The 17,949-nt window shown below is 54.1% G+C and overlaps 1 protein-coding gene across 1 annotated transcript in view; it reads left to right on the top strand.

Moving 5' to 3' along the window:
• The first annotated feature begins 3,995 nt into the window (after positions 1-3,995).
• The window catches only part of Muc5b (mucin 5B, oligomeric mucus/gel-forming), a 33,436-nt gene continuing 19,482 nt past the window's right edge, over positions 3,996-17,949 (top strand). Inside the window, exons 1-23 of the mRNA XM_052760115.1 lie at positions 3,996-4,065; positions 6,161-6,232; positions 6,613-6,681; positions 7,104-7,365; positions 7,523-7,634; positions 8,078-8,168; positions 8,537-8,643; positions 9,738-9,939; positions 10,409-10,534; positions 10,929-11,046; positions 11,136-11,274; positions 11,505-11,615; positions 11,901-11,970; positions 12,312-12,449; positions 12,797-12,961; positions 13,145-13,239; positions 14,060-14,186; positions 14,446-14,701; positions 15,437-15,492; positions 15,779-15,879; positions 16,116-16,267; positions 16,568-16,706; positions 16,806-16,919. Of these exons, the coding sequence (XP_052616075.1) occupies positions 3,996-4,065; positions 6,161-6,232; positions 6,613-6,681; positions 7,104-7,365; positions 7,523-7,634; positions 8,078-8,168; positions 8,537-8,643; positions 9,738-9,939; positions 10,409-10,534; positions 10,929-11,046; positions 11,136-11,274; positions 11,505-11,615; positions 11,901-11,970; positions 12,312-12,449; positions 12,797-12,961; positions 13,145-13,239; positions 14,060-14,186; positions 14,446-14,701; positions 15,437-15,492; positions 15,779-15,879; positions 16,116-16,267; positions 16,568-16,706; positions 16,806-16,919 (2,892 nt within the window). The remainder of the gene's footprint in view (positions 4,066-6,160; positions 6,233-6,612; positions 6,682-7,103; positions 7,366-7,522; positions 7,635-8,077; positions 8,169-8,536; positions 8,644-9,737; positions 9,940-10,408; positions 10,535-10,928; positions 11,047-11,135; positions 11,275-11,504; positions 11,616-11,900; positions 11,971-12,311; positions 12,450-12,796; positions 12,962-13,144; positions 13,240-14,059; positions 14,187-14,445; positions 14,702-15,436; positions 15,493-15,778; positions 15,880-16,115; positions 16,268-16,567; positions 16,707-16,805; positions 16,920-17,949) is intronic.

Here is a 17,949-nt window from a genome sequence, read left to right as displayed (position 1 = left end):
TGAACTGTATGCTTAGATGTGGGGACCATGGGGAATTTTATGTTAGATCCATTTTACCACACTCAAGTGTCATGTAGTCTGCTTAAATGTTCCTGTTAATATCCTCAATTCCTCCAAGTAGAGAAGAACCCTGAAATGCCCCCTTACCTGACCTGCCCATTTGTTTTGCTTCCTCTCTCTGTGCTCCAGTCCTAGACATACCTTTAAAGGCTTCCTGAACCAGCTCATCCCTGCCCTAGGGATTTTGCCCTGATGCATAATCTCTGGTGTCACTATTCTTTAATCTTCAGGAGGCTGCCCATCACCCACCAGCCCTCATACAACAGGGCGACCTTCTCTTGGCTCCTGGATAACTGTGTTGCTGTCTCTAAGAGCCCAGCCTTGTTTTACGATTTGAAGTGACCCCATGGATCTTTTTATACCCCTGCCTAGGTCAGCACCAGTTAGGAAAAGGGTACAGAGGGAAGGACAGGTAGTCCAGGATGAGGTCCGCGGTGGAAGCCAGGGAGATTAAGGTCCTTGGAGGAGGCAGGGTTAGCCAGGCATACTCTTGAAGCCTGGGTACAGGGTTGGAGGTGCATACTGAGCCTATCTCATGTGACGACAACTCAGACGACCAGGTTATTAGAGTTAGGGTGACCTGTCCAACCCCAATAGCTTCTCTAGTGTCACCGTGCAGCATGTGTGGTGACAGGCTGGAGTGCAGAATCCATGAAAGCCATGTACTTTCCATCTCTTTCCTCTTGAAGACTAGTCTTGCTAGGAACCTCTGAATGTATTGGGGACATGAGCCCGGCTGTGCCCAAACCAAGAAGCAACATTCCTAGGATGAGTCAACATAGACTCTCTGTGGCCCTGGGGAACCTTTGTCCACAGGGACCATGCTCACCCCTGAGCTCTGTGTGGCCCAGTGCAGTTCCCTTTGTCCTGGCTGGCCCTGGGCTCAGAGGCCAGGATGAAGGACAGGATCCCGCCCCAGGCTCTGTGGTCAAAACCACAGGGCTGGTTCCTGGCATAGCCCAGGCACCCCCCCACACACTCTGCACTCCAGGAGGCGGCTGGCCAGCCACTTGCTCCCCCCAGCCCTGCCAAGCAGGAACAACCATGTCCCTTCTGTCCCTCTCCTCCCTGGTCACAGCTTCCAACTCCTTCAACTGTGAAGAGGTAAACTCCAGAGGCTGTGCAAACAGGCCGTGTGGCCACCACATCCGGGATGTCTCAACAGCTGCGACCCCAACAAGCTGTCACCCTCCGTCCCCAGAGATGTGCTCAGTGCCAGAACGAGGAAAGGACTTGGGTGGGAGCTACAGTTTCCCCAGTGCAGTATGTGCATCTATTGAGTGCCTACTGTGTGCAGCCTGTGGGTACAAAGGCTACAGTGGGATTTTTTTCTAAGTAAGGATAGACAGGAGTTGGCAACATCACCTGAGCTGGGGGTGGATGAGGCCCACTGGGCCCAGCTCAGTGAACACAGGGTGCCAGGTCCTGTGCAGGGGAGAGAAACTGGTAAGGCAGCCAGCTGCCCAGGCAGTGGGCGCTCCAGAGGTGGGAGTTTGCAGGATTCTCCTGTTGAGACCAGCTTATCATGAATTAAGTACAATTGAACACCAGCTGTTGCCCAGCCTGTGAGCAGGTAGGAAGGCCAAGGAGGGCAGGTTGCAGTTGAGGCCTACAGAAGCCATGCGGGTGACACGGACCATCTAGGAAGGGGACAGAGCCCACTCTCCAGACCATCTCTGGGGGTCCTTCAGCAGCACCATTTAGCAGTGGAAAGTGGAACTGGACGTGAAAGAGGACATGGCAGATCTGAAGACCCTGGTGAGCAGCATACGGAGCAAAGGTCTGATGTGCAATACCAGACCCAGCACCATGTCTCTAAGCAGCAGCCGTAGGCTGCACATGCTTTACACACGCACTGGGCACTAAAAAAAACTGCAAAGGCAAAAAACAGGGGTCAGCCTGGCAGCCAGCCTTAGCCCACCCAGGAACCTGGGGGCATCTGCCATGCCAGGAGCCAATGTGAGCAGACTCTTGACATCATTATTGAGATAAAGTCCACACGGTTTTATCCACCCGGACTACATCCAAGGCCGCAGCTCAGCAGCATGCACAGCCACCCACATCCACCTCTAGAACTTTCCATCTTCCCTGCGGACACTCTGTCCCCTCTAAAGACACGCTCTTCAGCCCCTGGCATCCCATCTTACTTTCTGTCTCTGCCTCAGACAATTCTGGGGTCCTTCTAGAAGAGGGATCCTGCAGGAGTCTCTCTTTAGAGACCAGGATCTTCAAGGTCCACTCAGGTTGTGGTGGGTATCAGAGGGCCCTCTTTTAAAAAGTCTGTATACTATTCCACTGTAGGGATGGGCCATCACTCGCTCAGCCATTGTCAGATACCTGGGGTACCTCTGTTCTAGCACCCATGGGACAAGGTCACTAGATCAGGGGTGGCAGTATTAGTCACTGTTTTCTCTCTTTCTAGGGAATGTACCTAAGAGTAGAACTGCTAGGCCATATAGCAGCTCCATTTTTAACTGAAGTGTCAGGATGGCCCCACTTGGCTGTCTGCTGACTCATCGGGGTTCCTGCCTCCCCACATCCCTGCTAGCACTACCCGTGTTCTGTTGTTCGATGGCAACTGACCTCTTGGCGGTGAGATAGTTCAAAGGCTTTTCATATGGACCTTTCCCTTTCCCAACATTTCATCTCTAGGAATTTACCCTCAGAGAGGTAAGCGCAGGGGCAGTCAGGGAGGGACTTCCAGGATACTCAAGTCACTCTGTGCCACTCCCCCAACCTGGCCCACCCCTCGGACTTCCTCAGGCTGCTGAGATCTGGTGTGTGTTGCTGGTGGCTGCAAGGCTGTAAGAGAAGGAATGTGAACATATTCTGTGTGCACCTGACAGGAAAGCAGAGCTAAGATGTGGACACCCTGCTCTTTGCAGCAGCCTAGAATGGTGGGTTTGTTCATGGTCAAGGAAATGGCTCCTCACAACCTTCAGGGAACCCAACCAACACATCTGAGAGAGCAGAGCCTCTGGAATTCCCATTCAGGATGGGCAGTAGGGTCAGGAAACTCCCAGTTATTCCCTCGCCCCACTGTGCCCCTGGTATGGGGTTCACCAGTTCCATGAGCTGAGGCCCCAGGCAGGTCCAAGGCCTTTGGACCCTTGGCCATCTCCTTTGTCAAGGCCTAGGGTTAATAAGCCGGCCCTGGGAAGAGGTAGAGTCCAACAGGGAAGTCTGTGGCCTACGTTGGCGGAAACCAACACTGGGCCTCATTTTCACCATGGGCTTGAGCTCTGCAGCAGACAGGAGCCCAGAGATGCATCCTTTCTCAGAGTCTGTAAGGAGTCCCCTCCTCCCTGGACCTCCAGAAGCTACATAGAACAGGGACCCTACCTGATCTATGGTCATATGGAGCACAATCAGAATCCCTTGCTTGGCCCCCATTTTCCAGGCTGAGGGATGACCCTTGAGGAGTGGGCCCACCCTCAATCCTTGTCCATTCCTTTGGGACTCAGTGTTGAGGATCTGGGGTCAGCTTCCTGGATAAACACAAGCCAAGGTTGCTGCCCCTTTGACCCTGATCCCTGTACTGTCCAGGCCCCCAGAAGAGCTGACATGGGGCTGTCTGACCAAATACCCACTCCATAGGTCCAGGGCTTTGAATCCAGAGTAGCCAGCTCCACCCACTGGCCAAATGCTGACCCGTCCTTGCCCCGTCCACTCCCTCCCAATTCTCAGAAGCTGCAGGGGGTGGGGGCACTCTGTCTGGTGGCATAGTGCTACAAATCCTTCCTCCTCCATGGCCTCTTCCTGCCATGGCCCCTCCCCAAGAGCAAACACACGTGGCTGTGCGGGGAGTAGACAGTGCCTTACATGGCCTAGGAACTGGGCACCGAGCCAAGGCCTTCTGCTACATAAGTGCAGGCCCCCAGGGAGCAAGTGCCTTGTCTCAGTCCCTCCTGCCTGCCCTCAGTGCTGCCCCCAGGATGGGCAGCAGGATCTGGCACTGGGCTCTGGTCTGGGCCTCTGTGGCCTTGCTCAAGGTGTGGCCAGCAGGTAAGGCCGAAGCCCCTTGCCCTCTAAAAACCGTCTTCCTGGAGAATTGACTTCTCCCTGGGGATCCTGAGATGGCAGGCACCTCTCACTGTCCCCAACACCACGGTCTCAGGCCTTGCAGTTCTCTGGGCTCTGGACCCTATGTCCCACACTCTAGCTGTGTCAGTAGCCTAAGGCCTGGCTTCGATGGAGGTGTCTGGAAGAAATTGGGTCCTACAAGCCTCGATGTATGAACCTTGGTGGAAACCCCACGTCAGTCTTGGCTTTGGAAGTGAACAGGAATGGGAGAGGAATGTGAGAGTCACAGAGGTCTTTTTTGAGTCAGAGAGGGCCATATCAGAATTAGCAGAGACAGAGACTTCTAGTTAGGACAGGCCTTGCTTCCCACCCCCCAACTGCTGGGGTCACAAGAACCAAGATGATCTTCACTGAGGCTGGGGCCTTCTTGGCGAGGTGGATTCTACCTCCAGATATTAGGACTGAAGCTAGATCAGATGGATATGATACCCAGAGCTGTAGTCTGAACCCAAGGCTGAGTCAGGTGGACTGTGGGACCCTTGTCAGCTGAGCTGTTTTCCTTGCCTGTTAGCCCTTGAGAAGGCTGCAGTACTAATACTGTCAACAGTATTGGAAAGATGGCCCCCACAGGGCTCAGCAGTAAGCAGGCAGAGCTGGCCTGAATCTCCAAGTGCCATGACCTCCCCAAGCTCTGCTCCCTAGACTAGGAGGCTGAGCAGGAGGAACCTCAGATCCAGGCTTCCTGTATCTGTGAGAGAAGACAGTGAGGGAGGGTGGTGTCCCCAAAGCCCATTCTGTGAGAGTCAAAGAGGCCTTGGCTGTCCCTCTTGCTTCCAAGGCTATCTGCTGGTGGGTAACTGCTCCCCTGGGCCATATCCCTCCATAATGTGGCTCTTCCTGTGTCAGGTCTTGTCCATCAGAGTGCTGAGCCTGCCTGGTGAACAGTCAGCCCTCCTTCCCCACTTACTTTACTCGAGAAGGGCAAAATGAAGCTCTGAGTTGGGGGAGTGTGGTTTTGTGACATCTGTGCTTGGGGTAAGGGTGAGAGTCTGGGCCCTCAAGTAAAGGGGATTTGGATCTTGTCTGGATGAGAAGCGGTAACCCAGACCAAGATGCTGTGATGGGTGGCTGACAACTCTCTAGCTAAGTGGAGACTGAGAGATCTCAGCCCAAGGGGGACTGGCATAGAGCCGCGGTGCTTGGGGTAGAGGGTATGGCAGAGGACAGGTTGGGCCAGGAACACTTGAGAGAGGCTTTGGATCTGGGGTTAGTAATGGACAGAGGGAGAGGCCATGCCCTCTGGGGAATGCAGTCAAGCGGGGCCCTTGAGGAAGGATTAATGCACAGGACGGTCCCTGCGGTTTCCAAATGTCAGCTGGACACGCTGGGAAAATCAAACAGGAAGCCGAGATGCCCATGGCACTGGGGCAAGTAGCCATCTGGGTCTAGGCCTGGGGGACATGGTCTCCTGTGAAGTGCTGGCCTTAAGGAGCCAGCAGGTTTTGGAGGCTTGAGCTGTGGAGGTTGAGGCTGTCTCCTGGGCCTCTAGCAGTTAGGCTGTGGAGGTGGCCGTGCCCAGAGGCAGTGGCTAATCCAGGCCACTGAGAGTGGACATCCTGCACCAAGACCTGAACCCCTCATCCAGGCTGGGGCTGCCTCTAATCACAGGTTTCTCTCTGCTCTGTCCCTCGTGACAACCTCTAATCGTGTCCCCCTAACAAAGCCAACCTTCTAAGGGACTCAAGCGATGGGGCTGACAGTCACCTCCCAACAGATGATCACTTGAGCCACTGGGAACATCTGCCCTACTCCTGGCAAGACCAGGTGTCACTCCATAGGTGCAGGTGGCAAGGGCCACTGCAGGGGAAGGACTGGTCTGGGAGGGCCAGAGCTCCTGAGGACACCTGGGTCTTTGGTGATGTTTAGTGACTGGAAAGTACTTACTACAGCTGATGGGGTTGGGATCCCCAGGCCCAAGTCTGTTCAGGTTTCTATAGATTACAAGAAGGCCTTGACCTGGAACGAGAGCCAGTCCATGGTCTGATGGCTTCTTGACTCATGTTCCTCTTTCCTGCAGAGATCCAGGGCCAGGTACAGCAGAGCTTGGAATACCCAGAATTCACCGGAGATGGTCAGAAAGCATATAACGGTATGTGGCTCGGGCTCTGGGTTGGGGAGTCATGTTCTGGTGGCAGGGGCAGTAGTGAGTGGGATGGGGCTCAGGTGGAACAGGCAGACAGTCTTCCCATACCAGTTATCACATGGAGACTCTTGACTAGTCCATTCTGCCTGAAGGCAGTGCTGGGCACACACAGACGGGAGCACCCCGGAGAGGAAGAACTCCTAGGCAGACAGGAGAAGGTTTCATGGAGAGGGTCCAGGGGTGACCATGGAGAGACTGAATAGCCTGGAATCAATCTATTAGTCCGGGGCTTCCTAATTTCCTTGAGGTGGCCATTGAAGAGGGTGGGTGGCCAGGGAGGATATCCACAGCCACATCCCCAGTGTGACCTGAACTTCCTCTTGCAGCTCCCACCTCCTCATCCACCCAGCACGTCACCTTCATCCCACCTATCACTGTCTTCCCTAGCATGAGCCGTAAGTGGAGAGTACCTACTGCCAGCCAGGCCAAGGAGTGTACGAGGGTGGGGGTGGGGGGGTAGGGATGGGGTGGGGGGTAGGGATGGGGTGGGTACGGACTTGACAGTCTGGTTGAAGCTGACATACGGTGGGGCCCCTGAACAGCTTTGAACAGGGTCTGGAACTTGCCCTGAGAACATCTGTTGACCACCTTGGGGTGTCTGGACTGCAGTAAATGAAAGGGAGAATGGATGGGTCTGGGTCTTCAGGTTTTATTCCAGCAGCTGAGGGAGTGGGATAGCAGAGAGCTGGCTCACATGACTGTGGGTAGCTGGCTTCCCTGCTCCAAACATTTTGCCTTGGCCCCAGGCTGTTGTCCCTTGGCTAACTGGGCATGGAGTGGTAGCATTCCGTGGTGACTCCATCTGGTTTCCCTGTAGCCTTGAATGTGGTACACAATGGAAGAGTGTGCAGCACATGGGGTGACTTCCACTATAAGACCTTCGATGGTGACATGTTCCACTTTCCTGGCCTCTGTAACTATGTCTTCTCTTCACACTGTGGGGCCACCTACGAGGACTTCAACATCCAACTGCGTCGTGGTCTGGAGGGTTCCAGGCCCATGGTCACCCATGTGGTCCTCAGGACCCAGGGGCTGGTGATTGAGCTGTCCAATGGCTCTGTCCTGGTGGACGGACGGTGGTGAGTTGGGCCTTGAGGAGAAGCATGTTCAAGCCAGGCCTTTAGACTTTACTCTGTTCCCACCTGTTGCTCTGGGGAGGGGTCAGGAGCAGAGCGAGTAGGGAAGACAGCCCCCTACTCATACCCTGCTGAAGGAAGACCAGAACTTTCTGCCTAGGGTGGAGCTACCCTACAGCCGTGCAGGTCTTCTGATGGAGAAGAGCAGTGGTTATGTGAAGGTCAGCATCCGGCTGGTCCTCACCTTCCTGTGGAATGAAGACAGTGCCCTGGTGAGGAGATTCACCCACAATTCCCTGCAGTCCCCCATAACATCATATAGGCCTTACACAGGCCCTTGCAGCCTTACCTAATCCCTCTCAGTTCCACAGACCCCCAGGCCCACCCCACATAGTCTCCTACAGCCTCCCATTCCACTCTATAATCCCACAGTTTCCATAGACTCCACAAGCTCCCCATAGATTTCATAAACTCCCAGGGTCACTCATGGCTTCCCACAGCCTATACAGCCTCCCCCATATCCTCACAGTTAACCCACATCCCCTTGCAGCTCTCCCACAACTCCTATAGTCCCTGGCCCTATTATAGGGATCCTACAGACTACTGGGGGAATATCTTCTCTGGTCCCCTGGGCAAGCGGGGTGGGAAGCTGCCAGATAGGCCCTGGAGCCAGAGCAGAAGCCCTGAGGCTGGAGTTGCTCTGTCTCACCCTCAGCTGGAGCTGGACTCCAAATATACCAACCAGACGTGTGGGCTGTGCGGTGACTTCAACGGACTCCCAGCTGTCAATGAGTTCTACGCCCACAGTGAGTGCCACTGAGTCTTCAGGCCAGGTGGTCCCAAGGGCCAGAGAATCAAGGAAGTCCAGGAGGGACATGGGGGTGTGGTGGTGTCGCAGAGACATTGAGGAGGGAAGTGTGTGTGTGTGTGTGTGTGTGTGTGTGTGTGTGTGTGTGTGTGTGTATGTGTGTGTGTGTGTGTTGTCTGTGTGTCTCTGTGTGTGTTCCAGACATTGAGGAGGGAAGTATGTGTGTGTGTGTGTGTGTGTGTGTGTGTGTGTGTGTGTGTACACATGTGTGTGTCATCTGTGTGTCTCTGTGTATATTCCAGATAGAGTCCCCTGATAGCCACCTCAGGAAGTCTGTCTCCTGACTGTGAGCTTTCTCTCCTGCAGACACCAGGTTGACCCCTGTGCAGTTCGGAAACCTGCAGAAGCTGGATGGTCCTACAGAGCAGTGCCAGGATACCTTGCCCTCAGCTGTCAACAACTGCACAGATAGGGTGAGCATCTTGATAATTCCACAGTTCCCAAGGCTGGGAACAGTGCAAGACCTACATTAACTGATGAAAGAGCAGAGAACTGCCTGGCCAATGGCTGAGGAACATCTTTCGGTGACCAGATAGAGAGGGCTTTCCAGCTCCTGAACAGTCAGGGAATGTTGCCTCTGAGCTCCCAGGAGGCTGCTGCTTGGGCCTGAAGGAGGCAGGCCAGGTTGGCTCTCCCCAGTGGGACCAAACGGATCGCAGTTTTGATGCAAGTCACAATTCATTCAGCAGAAAACACATATTCTCTGTGTGTAGGTGATGTATGTAGAGGGATTGTGTGCCCTACCACCATACAGACTGTCAAGGTGGACCCTCAAGGAGCCTCTTCTGTGAGCAGGAAGGACTTATCCTTTGGTTCTGATTCCAGAATCCCTGAACTAGCAGAATACCTGAGTCCACCTGAACTGTGAAATGAATGAGAATGTTGTCAACTCCTGGCCTCTCTGGGGGTGCTAGGGTAGGAAGATGTTGAGTAGCTGCCTGAGTCCATGGGGGCCACCTAAGGGTGGGTGTTATCTTTATTTCCCTCTCTTCTGAGCCACCACACAGGGGTGCATTCTGCATGCTCCTGGGTGCACAAGTCACAAGCCAGCATGTCTTGGAGGCCTTGAAGTAGAAGGTGGGAGGAACAGAGAGCCCTGGGTCACTCCCTCAGAGCCAAGTGGAGCTCTATACCCAGACATAGCACAGTATTTGGGTAGAATAATGTATAAGGAAGGTGGATGGATAATGGATGGATGGAAGGATGGATGGATGGATGGATGGATGGATGGATGGAGTAGGTGATTGATGGATGGATGGGTAGATGAGTGATGAATTAATGATAGATGAATGGCAGATGGATGGTGGATGGATGATGGGTAGATGATGGATGGATGGATGGATAGATGATGGACAGACAGACAGATGAATGAATGTGTGGGTGGAAGGAGCCTCCAGGGGAAGAAGGGGCTTCCTGCATGGCCCAGGAGGGACAGGGTCCCCATTACAAATTTCATGACAATCCTGCTTGAGGGTCAGAAAATGCTTAACTTCTCTGTGCTTGCCAGGAGGACATCTGTCGCCGTGTCCTGCTTGGCCCTGCCTTTGCCGAGTGCAATGCCCTGGTAGATGTCAACATGTACTTGGATGCCTGTGTCCAGGACTTGTGCCTCTGCCCCACATGCCCATGTGCCACTTTTGCTGAATATTCCCGCCAGTGTGCCCATGCAGGGGGCCATCCACAGAACTGGAGGAGTTCTGATCTGTGCAGTGAGTATCCTCACTAGAGTATAGCCCAGGGTCTTACTAAGGGCCAGCCTTGAGCTTTGAACCTGGCTGGGAAGTCAAGGTAGAGAGAGCCACTTAAGGGCCACTGAGAAAGGATGAATGTCAGGGAAAGAAGAGGTAGTGGGGAAGTTGGGGGTGAAGATGTGCTTGAGGGTTCTGGTGGACCTGTTGGTCCCAGAGGGGGGATCCAGCTGTGTTCTTGGGTACAGCAAGAAGATATTGCTCCAGAGCCTCAAGGTAGGCTCTCCTGGAGAACAGTGGCCTCAGGTGGCCATAGGCAGAGAAGGATGTGTGAGAAGTGTTGGGCCCCTGCTTTCTAGCCTACGGCTTTTACCTAGCAGGTGGCTTTCTGGGACCTCAGTGGACACAGGAGCAGGGAGTGGGCATGGCTCCCACTGACTGCAGAGGTCAGGATTCACTTCTCCTAGATCAAGTGCTGTCTTTGTTACAGACCAGACATGCCCTTTTAACATGGAATACCAGGAGTGCAGCTCGCCCTGTGTGGATACCTGCTCCAACCCCCAACGCTCCCAGCTCTGCGAGGACCACTGCATGGATGGCTGCTTCTGTCCCCCAGGCAGGCCCTGTGCCCGTTGCCCCCCACCTCCATGGCTACCTTTGGGTCATGGTTTCCACCTCAGCTGACCCTCTCCACTCCCAATGGCAGTGGGCCTGGCTAGGTGTTGTATCCTATGGTTAAGGGAAAGATGGAAACTGATTACTAACAAGGCAGAGATCTGACGATCTGCATACAGACAGAGAACAGGTGTCTTGAGTCCCTGAGGTCAAGTGGGGAAACTGAGGCCCAGAGGAGCTTATCCCAATCAGTTCAAACTGGGTCAGCATTCTAGACTAGGGGCCCTTCTTCCTGCCTAGGGCTGGGGTTGTCTTGGAGGCAAGCTGGCCCATGATACCTATACGGGGCGGTAGGGGGAGGGGTTGGCATCTGTATTCACCATCCCTTCCTCCAGGCACTGTGCTGGATGACATCAGACACTTGGGCTGTGTGGCCCTGGAGCAGTGCCACTGCACCCATGGTGGTCACACGTATGCCCCTGGAGAGTCCTTCAATACCAGCTGCAGCTCCTGGTAAGCTTAACAGCCTTGTGGAGGGAGGTATGCGGGGTGAGGCTTGCCTCTTCCCACTGTACCCCTTCTGCTCATGGACTTGCCCACAGCACCTGCTTCGGGGGATTGTGGCAGTGCCAGGACTTGCTGTGCCCCGCCACCTGCTCTGTGCAAGGCGGGTCCCACATCTTCACCTATGACGAGAAATTCTACAATGTGCATGGGGACTGCAGCTACATCCTGTCCAAGGTGCGGCCACAATCCCGGTCCATAGATAGCAGCTAGGGTCCCGTGAGGGTCCACAGCAGGAGTGAAGGCCGTGGTGAATGTCTATGCTGACAGGGAAGTCCCAGGTCCCATGACAAGCCACCTATGGTAAACCAGGGTACCTGAAGACACCTCCAGAACCCCTTCAGGTCTTGAGAAGTTGTGCCTAAGGGAACTCCGCACCCAACCACGCGTCTTGGGTTTCTTGACAGAAATGTGCAGATAGCAGCTTCACTGTGCTGGTCGATCTGCGGAAGTGTGGAGTGACGGATACTGAGAACTGCCTCAAAGCAGTCACACTCAACCTCAACAGTGGGGACATGGTGAGGACTGGGGCTCTGACTACCATCAAATTATGGGCTGCAAGTGACAAAGGTAGGGAAGCCTATGGAGTAGCGACAGGCCAGAGTAAAGAGAGGCCTCTACTCCCTCTCCAAGCCCCCAGGTAGGAGCAGCCACCACCCAGATGGAAAGAACCTACTGCGAGAGTGGGCCTGAGTTTCCTTCCTGGCTCTGACACCGGGTTGGGGGAGGGCATTCTGTCAGAATTCTTCCTATAAGTGGCTGGATGGGCCCTATGGGTACTGACTGTGTCCACCACATACCAGGTCATCCGGATCCAGGCCAATGGTGCCGTGTTCCTGAACTCCATCTTTACTCAGCTGCCCCTATCAGCAGGTGTGTGGCTCCCTGGGAGAACAAGCCAGGGCTGGCACCTTCAGTGGGCAGTCGTCTTTCAGCCCTTGGGTAGAGGCCAGCTCCTGGTGAGCTCTTTGTGGCCTCAGGCAACTCCAGTGTTTCCCATGGGGTGACAAGTTGCTACCCCTGGTTCTGTGGGAATCCTATGTCTAGCAGTGGCACTCATGCTCTATCAGGGACAGTTGGCAGTCCTTTATGATCCATGCACATTTAGGAGCTTTGGGCGTGCGATTTCTTAGGTGCCCCACCTCCTGTCCCAGCCAGCGCTGTCCTGATCGGTGGGCCAGCTCCCAGCATGTCTAACACCTCTCCCCTTACAGCCAATGTCACCATCTTTAGTCCATCGTCCTTCTTCATCATGGTGCACACAGGCATGGGGCTACAGCTGCAAGTGCAACTGGTGCCCATCATGCAGGTGTTTGTCAGCCTGGACCCCTCCTACCATGGCCAGATGTGTGGTGAGGCACCAGTGGGCTTGAGGGCGGGACTGTGGGGGGGTGCTGCTGGGGGTTGGGCCTGCCCTAGCTGTAGAATCCCCAACAGAAGGGAGTTGGGGGCATTGGCTCCAGGGCTCCGCCGAGACCCCAGCACCACCCAGCACACCTGACATCTAACCAGTAACCTGTGGAGTGGCCCCGGGAAGACAGATCTAGCTGTTAGGGGCTTATCTGTGGGTAGTTCTGGAGTCAAACACTAGGAAGGGACCTCCTTCCCCGTCCTCTTTTGATAGTGCTTAGAGGGGAGACAGCCCTGGGGAGAGTGGCCAGGTTGAATCACCTGCTGACCTCCTAACTCCGGTCCCTAGGCCTGTGCGGGAACTTCAACCAGAACCAGGCCGATGACTTCACAGCCCTCAGTGGGGTGGTGGAGGGCACAGGAGCTGCCTTCTCCAATACCTGGAAGACTCAAGTCTCCTGCCCCAATGCCAAGAACATCTTTGAGGACCCCTGCTCGTACAGCGTGGAGGCTGGTAACCACCTCCTCTGGTCTCTGGCCACCCTGACAGCCCTTTCCGACCTCTGGGGCCACATGAACCATGGGGGAAGGGCTCAGAGAACCCCTCTGTGGGCAGGAAGGCATGAGGGGTTAGGGTTGAAGGGGGACAGGCTCTGGGAAGCAGGTGAGGGGCAGCCCACATTTCTCCCTTCCCTAGAGAACTATGCCCAGGAGTGGTGCTCCATGCTCACCGAAAGCTCAGGCGTCTTCTCAGCCTGCCATGCCACCGTCAGCCCAGCAGCCTTCTACTCGGTAAGACCAGGGTCTCCTAGGCCTGGGTGGGCCCTTGAAGGCTGGACTCCCAAGGCCCTCCCACCACTACCCACTCTGGTGTTTACTTCTCAAAGGGTTCACCAACTGAGAAGCTAAAAAAAAAAAGAAGGTTCTGGGGGGCTCAGAAGGGTCCTTAAAAGTCTTAGTGTGTGTCCAACCTCATTCTTGCAAGGACTGGTGCTGGAGCATTGCCTTGTCTCCATGGGCTCCCCCTCAAAGGCCTCTTCCTATGTTGGTCCCATTCACACATGACAGAGCACTCAGAGTACCTTTTGGGGGACACACCTTAACCCTAAACAGCACTCCAAAGCCCTAAGCTTTAGTACATCACTCCATTTTCAAGGGTGAGTCTCCAGGTAACCCACTTCCATGACACCTTGCTGGACACATCCGCCTGAGCATCGCTGGCCTTTGTCTCAGTATTCCCTGCCCATTCCATCCAGGCCACCTATGTGCAGCCCAGTTAGGACAACACCTCAGATACAAGTTGAACCTGCCCTTGTCTTGTGGAGATTCTTCCCTAGAGCCCCTGCCTTAGACTTCAGGCCTTCCAGCTTCTATGCCCAGACCCCAGGTCTGTTCTCCATTCTGGCTGCCACTTTGCCCTGTGGCCTCTGACACTGTCCTTAACATGAATCCCAGGCCACTACTCTGAGACCCTGCTTGTGGTGGCTCCTGTGGGAAAGCCACAGGTCCAGGCCTTGATCAGGGTTTGGCTGATGTTGATGGGCAAGTCAAAAGAGCAATAAGGGACCCTAGGAGACAGAGGCACCTGACTTCCTGACATCTTGTCTCTCAGAACTGCATATTTGACACGTGTAACTGTGAGAAGAGCGAGGACTGCATGTGCGCAGCCCTGTCCTCCTACGTGCGTGCCTGTGCCGCCAAAGGCGTGCTGCTCAGTGGCTGGAGGGACGGCGTCTGCTGTGAGTATGCTGTGGGCCAGCTGGGCTCCTCATCACAGGTTACACCTCCCCACAGTAGCCACCTGGATCCTGTCACTCTGTCACAGGGGCACATGGGACCCTTGATAACAGGATCTACCAGTCTCCTGTCCCATGTCTACAAGAACCTTGCATTCTGTTGTGTCTACAATGGTGTCACCAATCTAAGGCAGGGAAGAACAAAGCCTGGGCCAGTTCACCCAGCCATTGATCTCGCTGTCCCCTGTTCTTCTTCCTACAGCCAAGTACATGAACAACTGTCCCCAAACCAAGAGCTACTCCTATGCTGTGAGTACTTGTGAGCCTACCTGCCGCTCTCTGAGTGAGGCCGACGTCACCTGTGGCATCTCCTTTGTGCCCGTGGATGGCTGCACCTGTCCTGAAGGCACCTTCCTGGATGACAAGGGTCACTGTGTGCCTGATGAGGAGTGCCCCTGTTTCTTCCATGGAACTGTGGTGGCTCCTAGAGAGTTTGTTACAGACAATGGTGTGGTGTGGTAAGGAAGACCACCCTCATCCATCCCTCATCCTCACAAACCTGTGCCAATGGGGTCGCTAGCTGCTGGTCCTTTTATATCCAGAAGTTTATGTGGCCTCCTCATTGATGGTTTCAAGACATACTTGGGGCATGCTGGGTGTTGGGGGCACCCTTCAGATCCCCTGAGAAATAGCAGGTTATTCTGAGGGTCCTATGATATCAGGGCAGAAGTGCTGACAAGCAGTTCTCAGCTGAGGTCCTACTCCCTCCTTGGCCTCAAAGGCAATTCCTTACAACTCACAGTGTAAGCGAGCTTTCTATTACTGTAACAAAAGCCTGAGACAAGACAGAGAGAGGTCTGTCTTGGCTCACAGTTCTGGAGGTTCAGCCCGTGACAGCATATGACTGAGTGGTCCCATGGCTTTGGGCCTGTTGCAAGGCAGCACTTCATGATGGAAGATTGTGGAAAACAAAACTCACCTCACAGCAAGAAAGAGAGAGTGAGCAGGATAGCATTAAGGTCCCACTGTCCCCTTCAATGACCTAACTTCTTCCCAGTTGGCCTTACTTCTTAAGGGCACTACCACCTTCTAGTATTAGCATAGGCTGGTGACTAAACCTTTAATGTGTGGGAATGTGGGGTTCAGGGTCTTCCCAAGGACCCCCAACAGCAAGCACCCTCTGGATGTTGGGAGGAGGCAAGGAGGCCCAGACCTTGGTCGGCTTAGAGCAGGGGCACTACTTTATCTTCTAGCTCATGTGAAAATGGGAAGTTGACCTGTCTTGGAGCCCTGATGCAGAGGAGCACAGGTAATATATTCCACCCTGACCAGCCTGTACTTTGCCATGGCTGCTGTGCCAAGATGCTCTAGGGGAGGAGGACCCATGGGTTTTCTGGCAGTGTGGCCATAGAGCTCTTGGGGCTGTGGACTATACCCTCCTGGGGCAGGTCCACATAGCCTGGATGCTTGGGACATAGCTTAAAGCCATGTAAGACCCAAGCTTGCTACAATTTGAGCAGCAAGACAGAGTCAGAAGACTGTAGGGACCAGGAGCGTCCTGTTCCAGGCCTCTCTCACCTGGTTTTTCTCCTCAGAGTGCCAGGCGCCTATGGTATATCTAGACTGTAACAACGCCTCAGTGGGTGACCAAGGGGCTGAATGCCTCAGAAGCTGCCACACACTGGACGTGGATTGTGTGAGTCCCCTTGGTTGCAACAGCAACCTTCATCCATCATCCTAAACTACAGAGAGATTCGGGGGTGGGGGAGAATGTCACTGGAAGGCCAGTGGCTTTGGGTCTTGCTGACCCTGGATGGCCTCCTCCTGGGCACTCCCAGGACAGGGTCTACTTGCTTGGTTCCTGGGCACCTGAATAGGGATGAGGGAACAGGCTATTGCTTCAGTCCCTGACTAGGCTACCTGTGCCCACAGTTCAGCACACACTGTGTCTCGGGCTGTGTATGTCCCTCAGGGCTGGTAGCAGATGGGAATGGGGGCTGCATTGCTGAGGAGGACTGCCCCTGCGTACACAATGAGGCCACCTACAGACCTGGGGAGATCATCCGGGTAGACTGCAATAACTGGTAGGTTTGGGGACCCTCAGAGGGGGTCAGGAGGTATCTACAGGGACACTGCTCTGAGTTGGCCTTGGTGTTTCAGAGGCCTCAGCATGTGTCTTGGGGGCCAAGATTCTCATCAGACCCCATTCTGTGGAAGAGAGGCTGTTTCTCCAGCCGGGGGTGATTGGATGCATACCCACACAACACCAAAGCTTGATGTACTCTGAGCTTAATTCCCCAAGTGAAGTGGCCTGCTAGCACAGGACTGGTACAGCCAGTCTCAGAGGATGATACCCTTGTCAGCAATGATCTCTCCTTTCACAGTACCTGCAGGAACCGCCGGTGGGAGTGTACGAATCAGCCCTGTATGGGTGCATGTGTGGCCTATGGGGATGGCCATTTTGTCACCTTTGATGGTGAACGCTACATCTTTGAAGGCAGCTGCGAGTATACCTTAGCTCAGGTGTGTAGTCTCTGCCCCCTCCCACCATGTCACCCATCTCTGTTCTTCCCACCACTTATTTTTGAGCTGTGACCAGAGCCTCATCTTTTCCCTTCTCAGGACTACTGCAGAGGCAACACCAGTACTGATGGGACCTTCCGTATTGTCACTGAGAATGTCCCTTGTGGGACCACAGGAACCACCTGCTCCAAGGCCATCAAGATCTTTGTGGAGGTGAGAGTATACTTGTAGCCACTGGGGACTGCTGCCCTCCCTCTGCAGCTCCACCTCTGGTTCTCCATAAGTTATTCTCAAGGACAGGATAGCAAGTGACTCAAACCTACGACTTACGATAGCAGACTACCATCTCCCATCCTTGAACCAGAGTTAGATCAAGGCAAGCGGGATCATGCTCCCTGCAGCTCAGGAGGATCCTTGCTGCCTTTCTGGACTAGGGGTTCCAGCAGTCCTTGGTTTGTGGCAGCATCACTCCAGTCTGCCTCTGTCTGTTCATGACCTTCTGCTCTGTGTCTGTATGTCTCTGGTCATTGTAAGGGCAGTCACTGGGCTTAGGGGACACCCAGGTAATTTAGAAAACCTATCTCAAGATCCTCCAAAGGCTCTTTTTCTAGTAAAGTGTTATTTTAAAGTCCTGGGAATTATGGGTATATTTGGGAGTGATATTACACTCAGTACTTCTGGCAAAGAGAAGTCAGAATTCACAGAGCACAAAGCAGAGCTGCTGACTTGGGATGTGTCTTAGTTAGGGTTTCTATTGTGCAATAAAACACCATGAGCAAAAAGCAAGTTAGGGAGGAAAGGATTTATTTGGCTTATACTTCCAGATCATAGTCCCTCACTGGAGGAAGTCAGGACAGGAACTCAAGCAGGGCAGGAACCTGGAGGCAAGAGCTGATGCAGAAGTCATGGAGGGGTGTTGCTTATTGGCTTGCTTCCCATGGCTTGCTCAGCCTGCTTTTTATAGAACCCAGAACATAGTCCAGGGACAGTACCGCCCACAATGGGCTGGGCCATCCCCCATTGATCACTAGCTGAGAAAATGCCTTACAGCTGGATCTCACGGAGGCATTTCCTCAACTGAGGCTCCTTCCTCTCTGATGACTCTAGCTTGTGTCAAGTTGACACAAAATCAGCCAGTACAAGATGCATCCCCTTCAGAGTCAAGGAAGGCTGCAGCAGAGGTGGGTGGGGGATGATATAAGGTAGCATTGCACATATGAGCCTTTGGAGATCTGTAGGTGTA

This window comes from Peromyscus californicus, unplaced genomic scaffold (assembly GCF_007827085.1).
Source record: "Peromyscus californicus insignis strain IS unplaced genomic scaffold, ASM782708v3 Scaffold_4__1_contigs__length_199733344, whole genome shotgun sequence".
In the NCBI taxonomy this organism is placed as follows: Eukaryota; Metazoa; Chordata; class Mammalia; order Rodentia; family Cricetidae; genus Peromyscus; species Peromyscus californicus.
The sequence above is the reverse complement of the archived record's forward strand: the minus strand, read 5'-3'. Positions and strand labels throughout refer to the sequence as shown.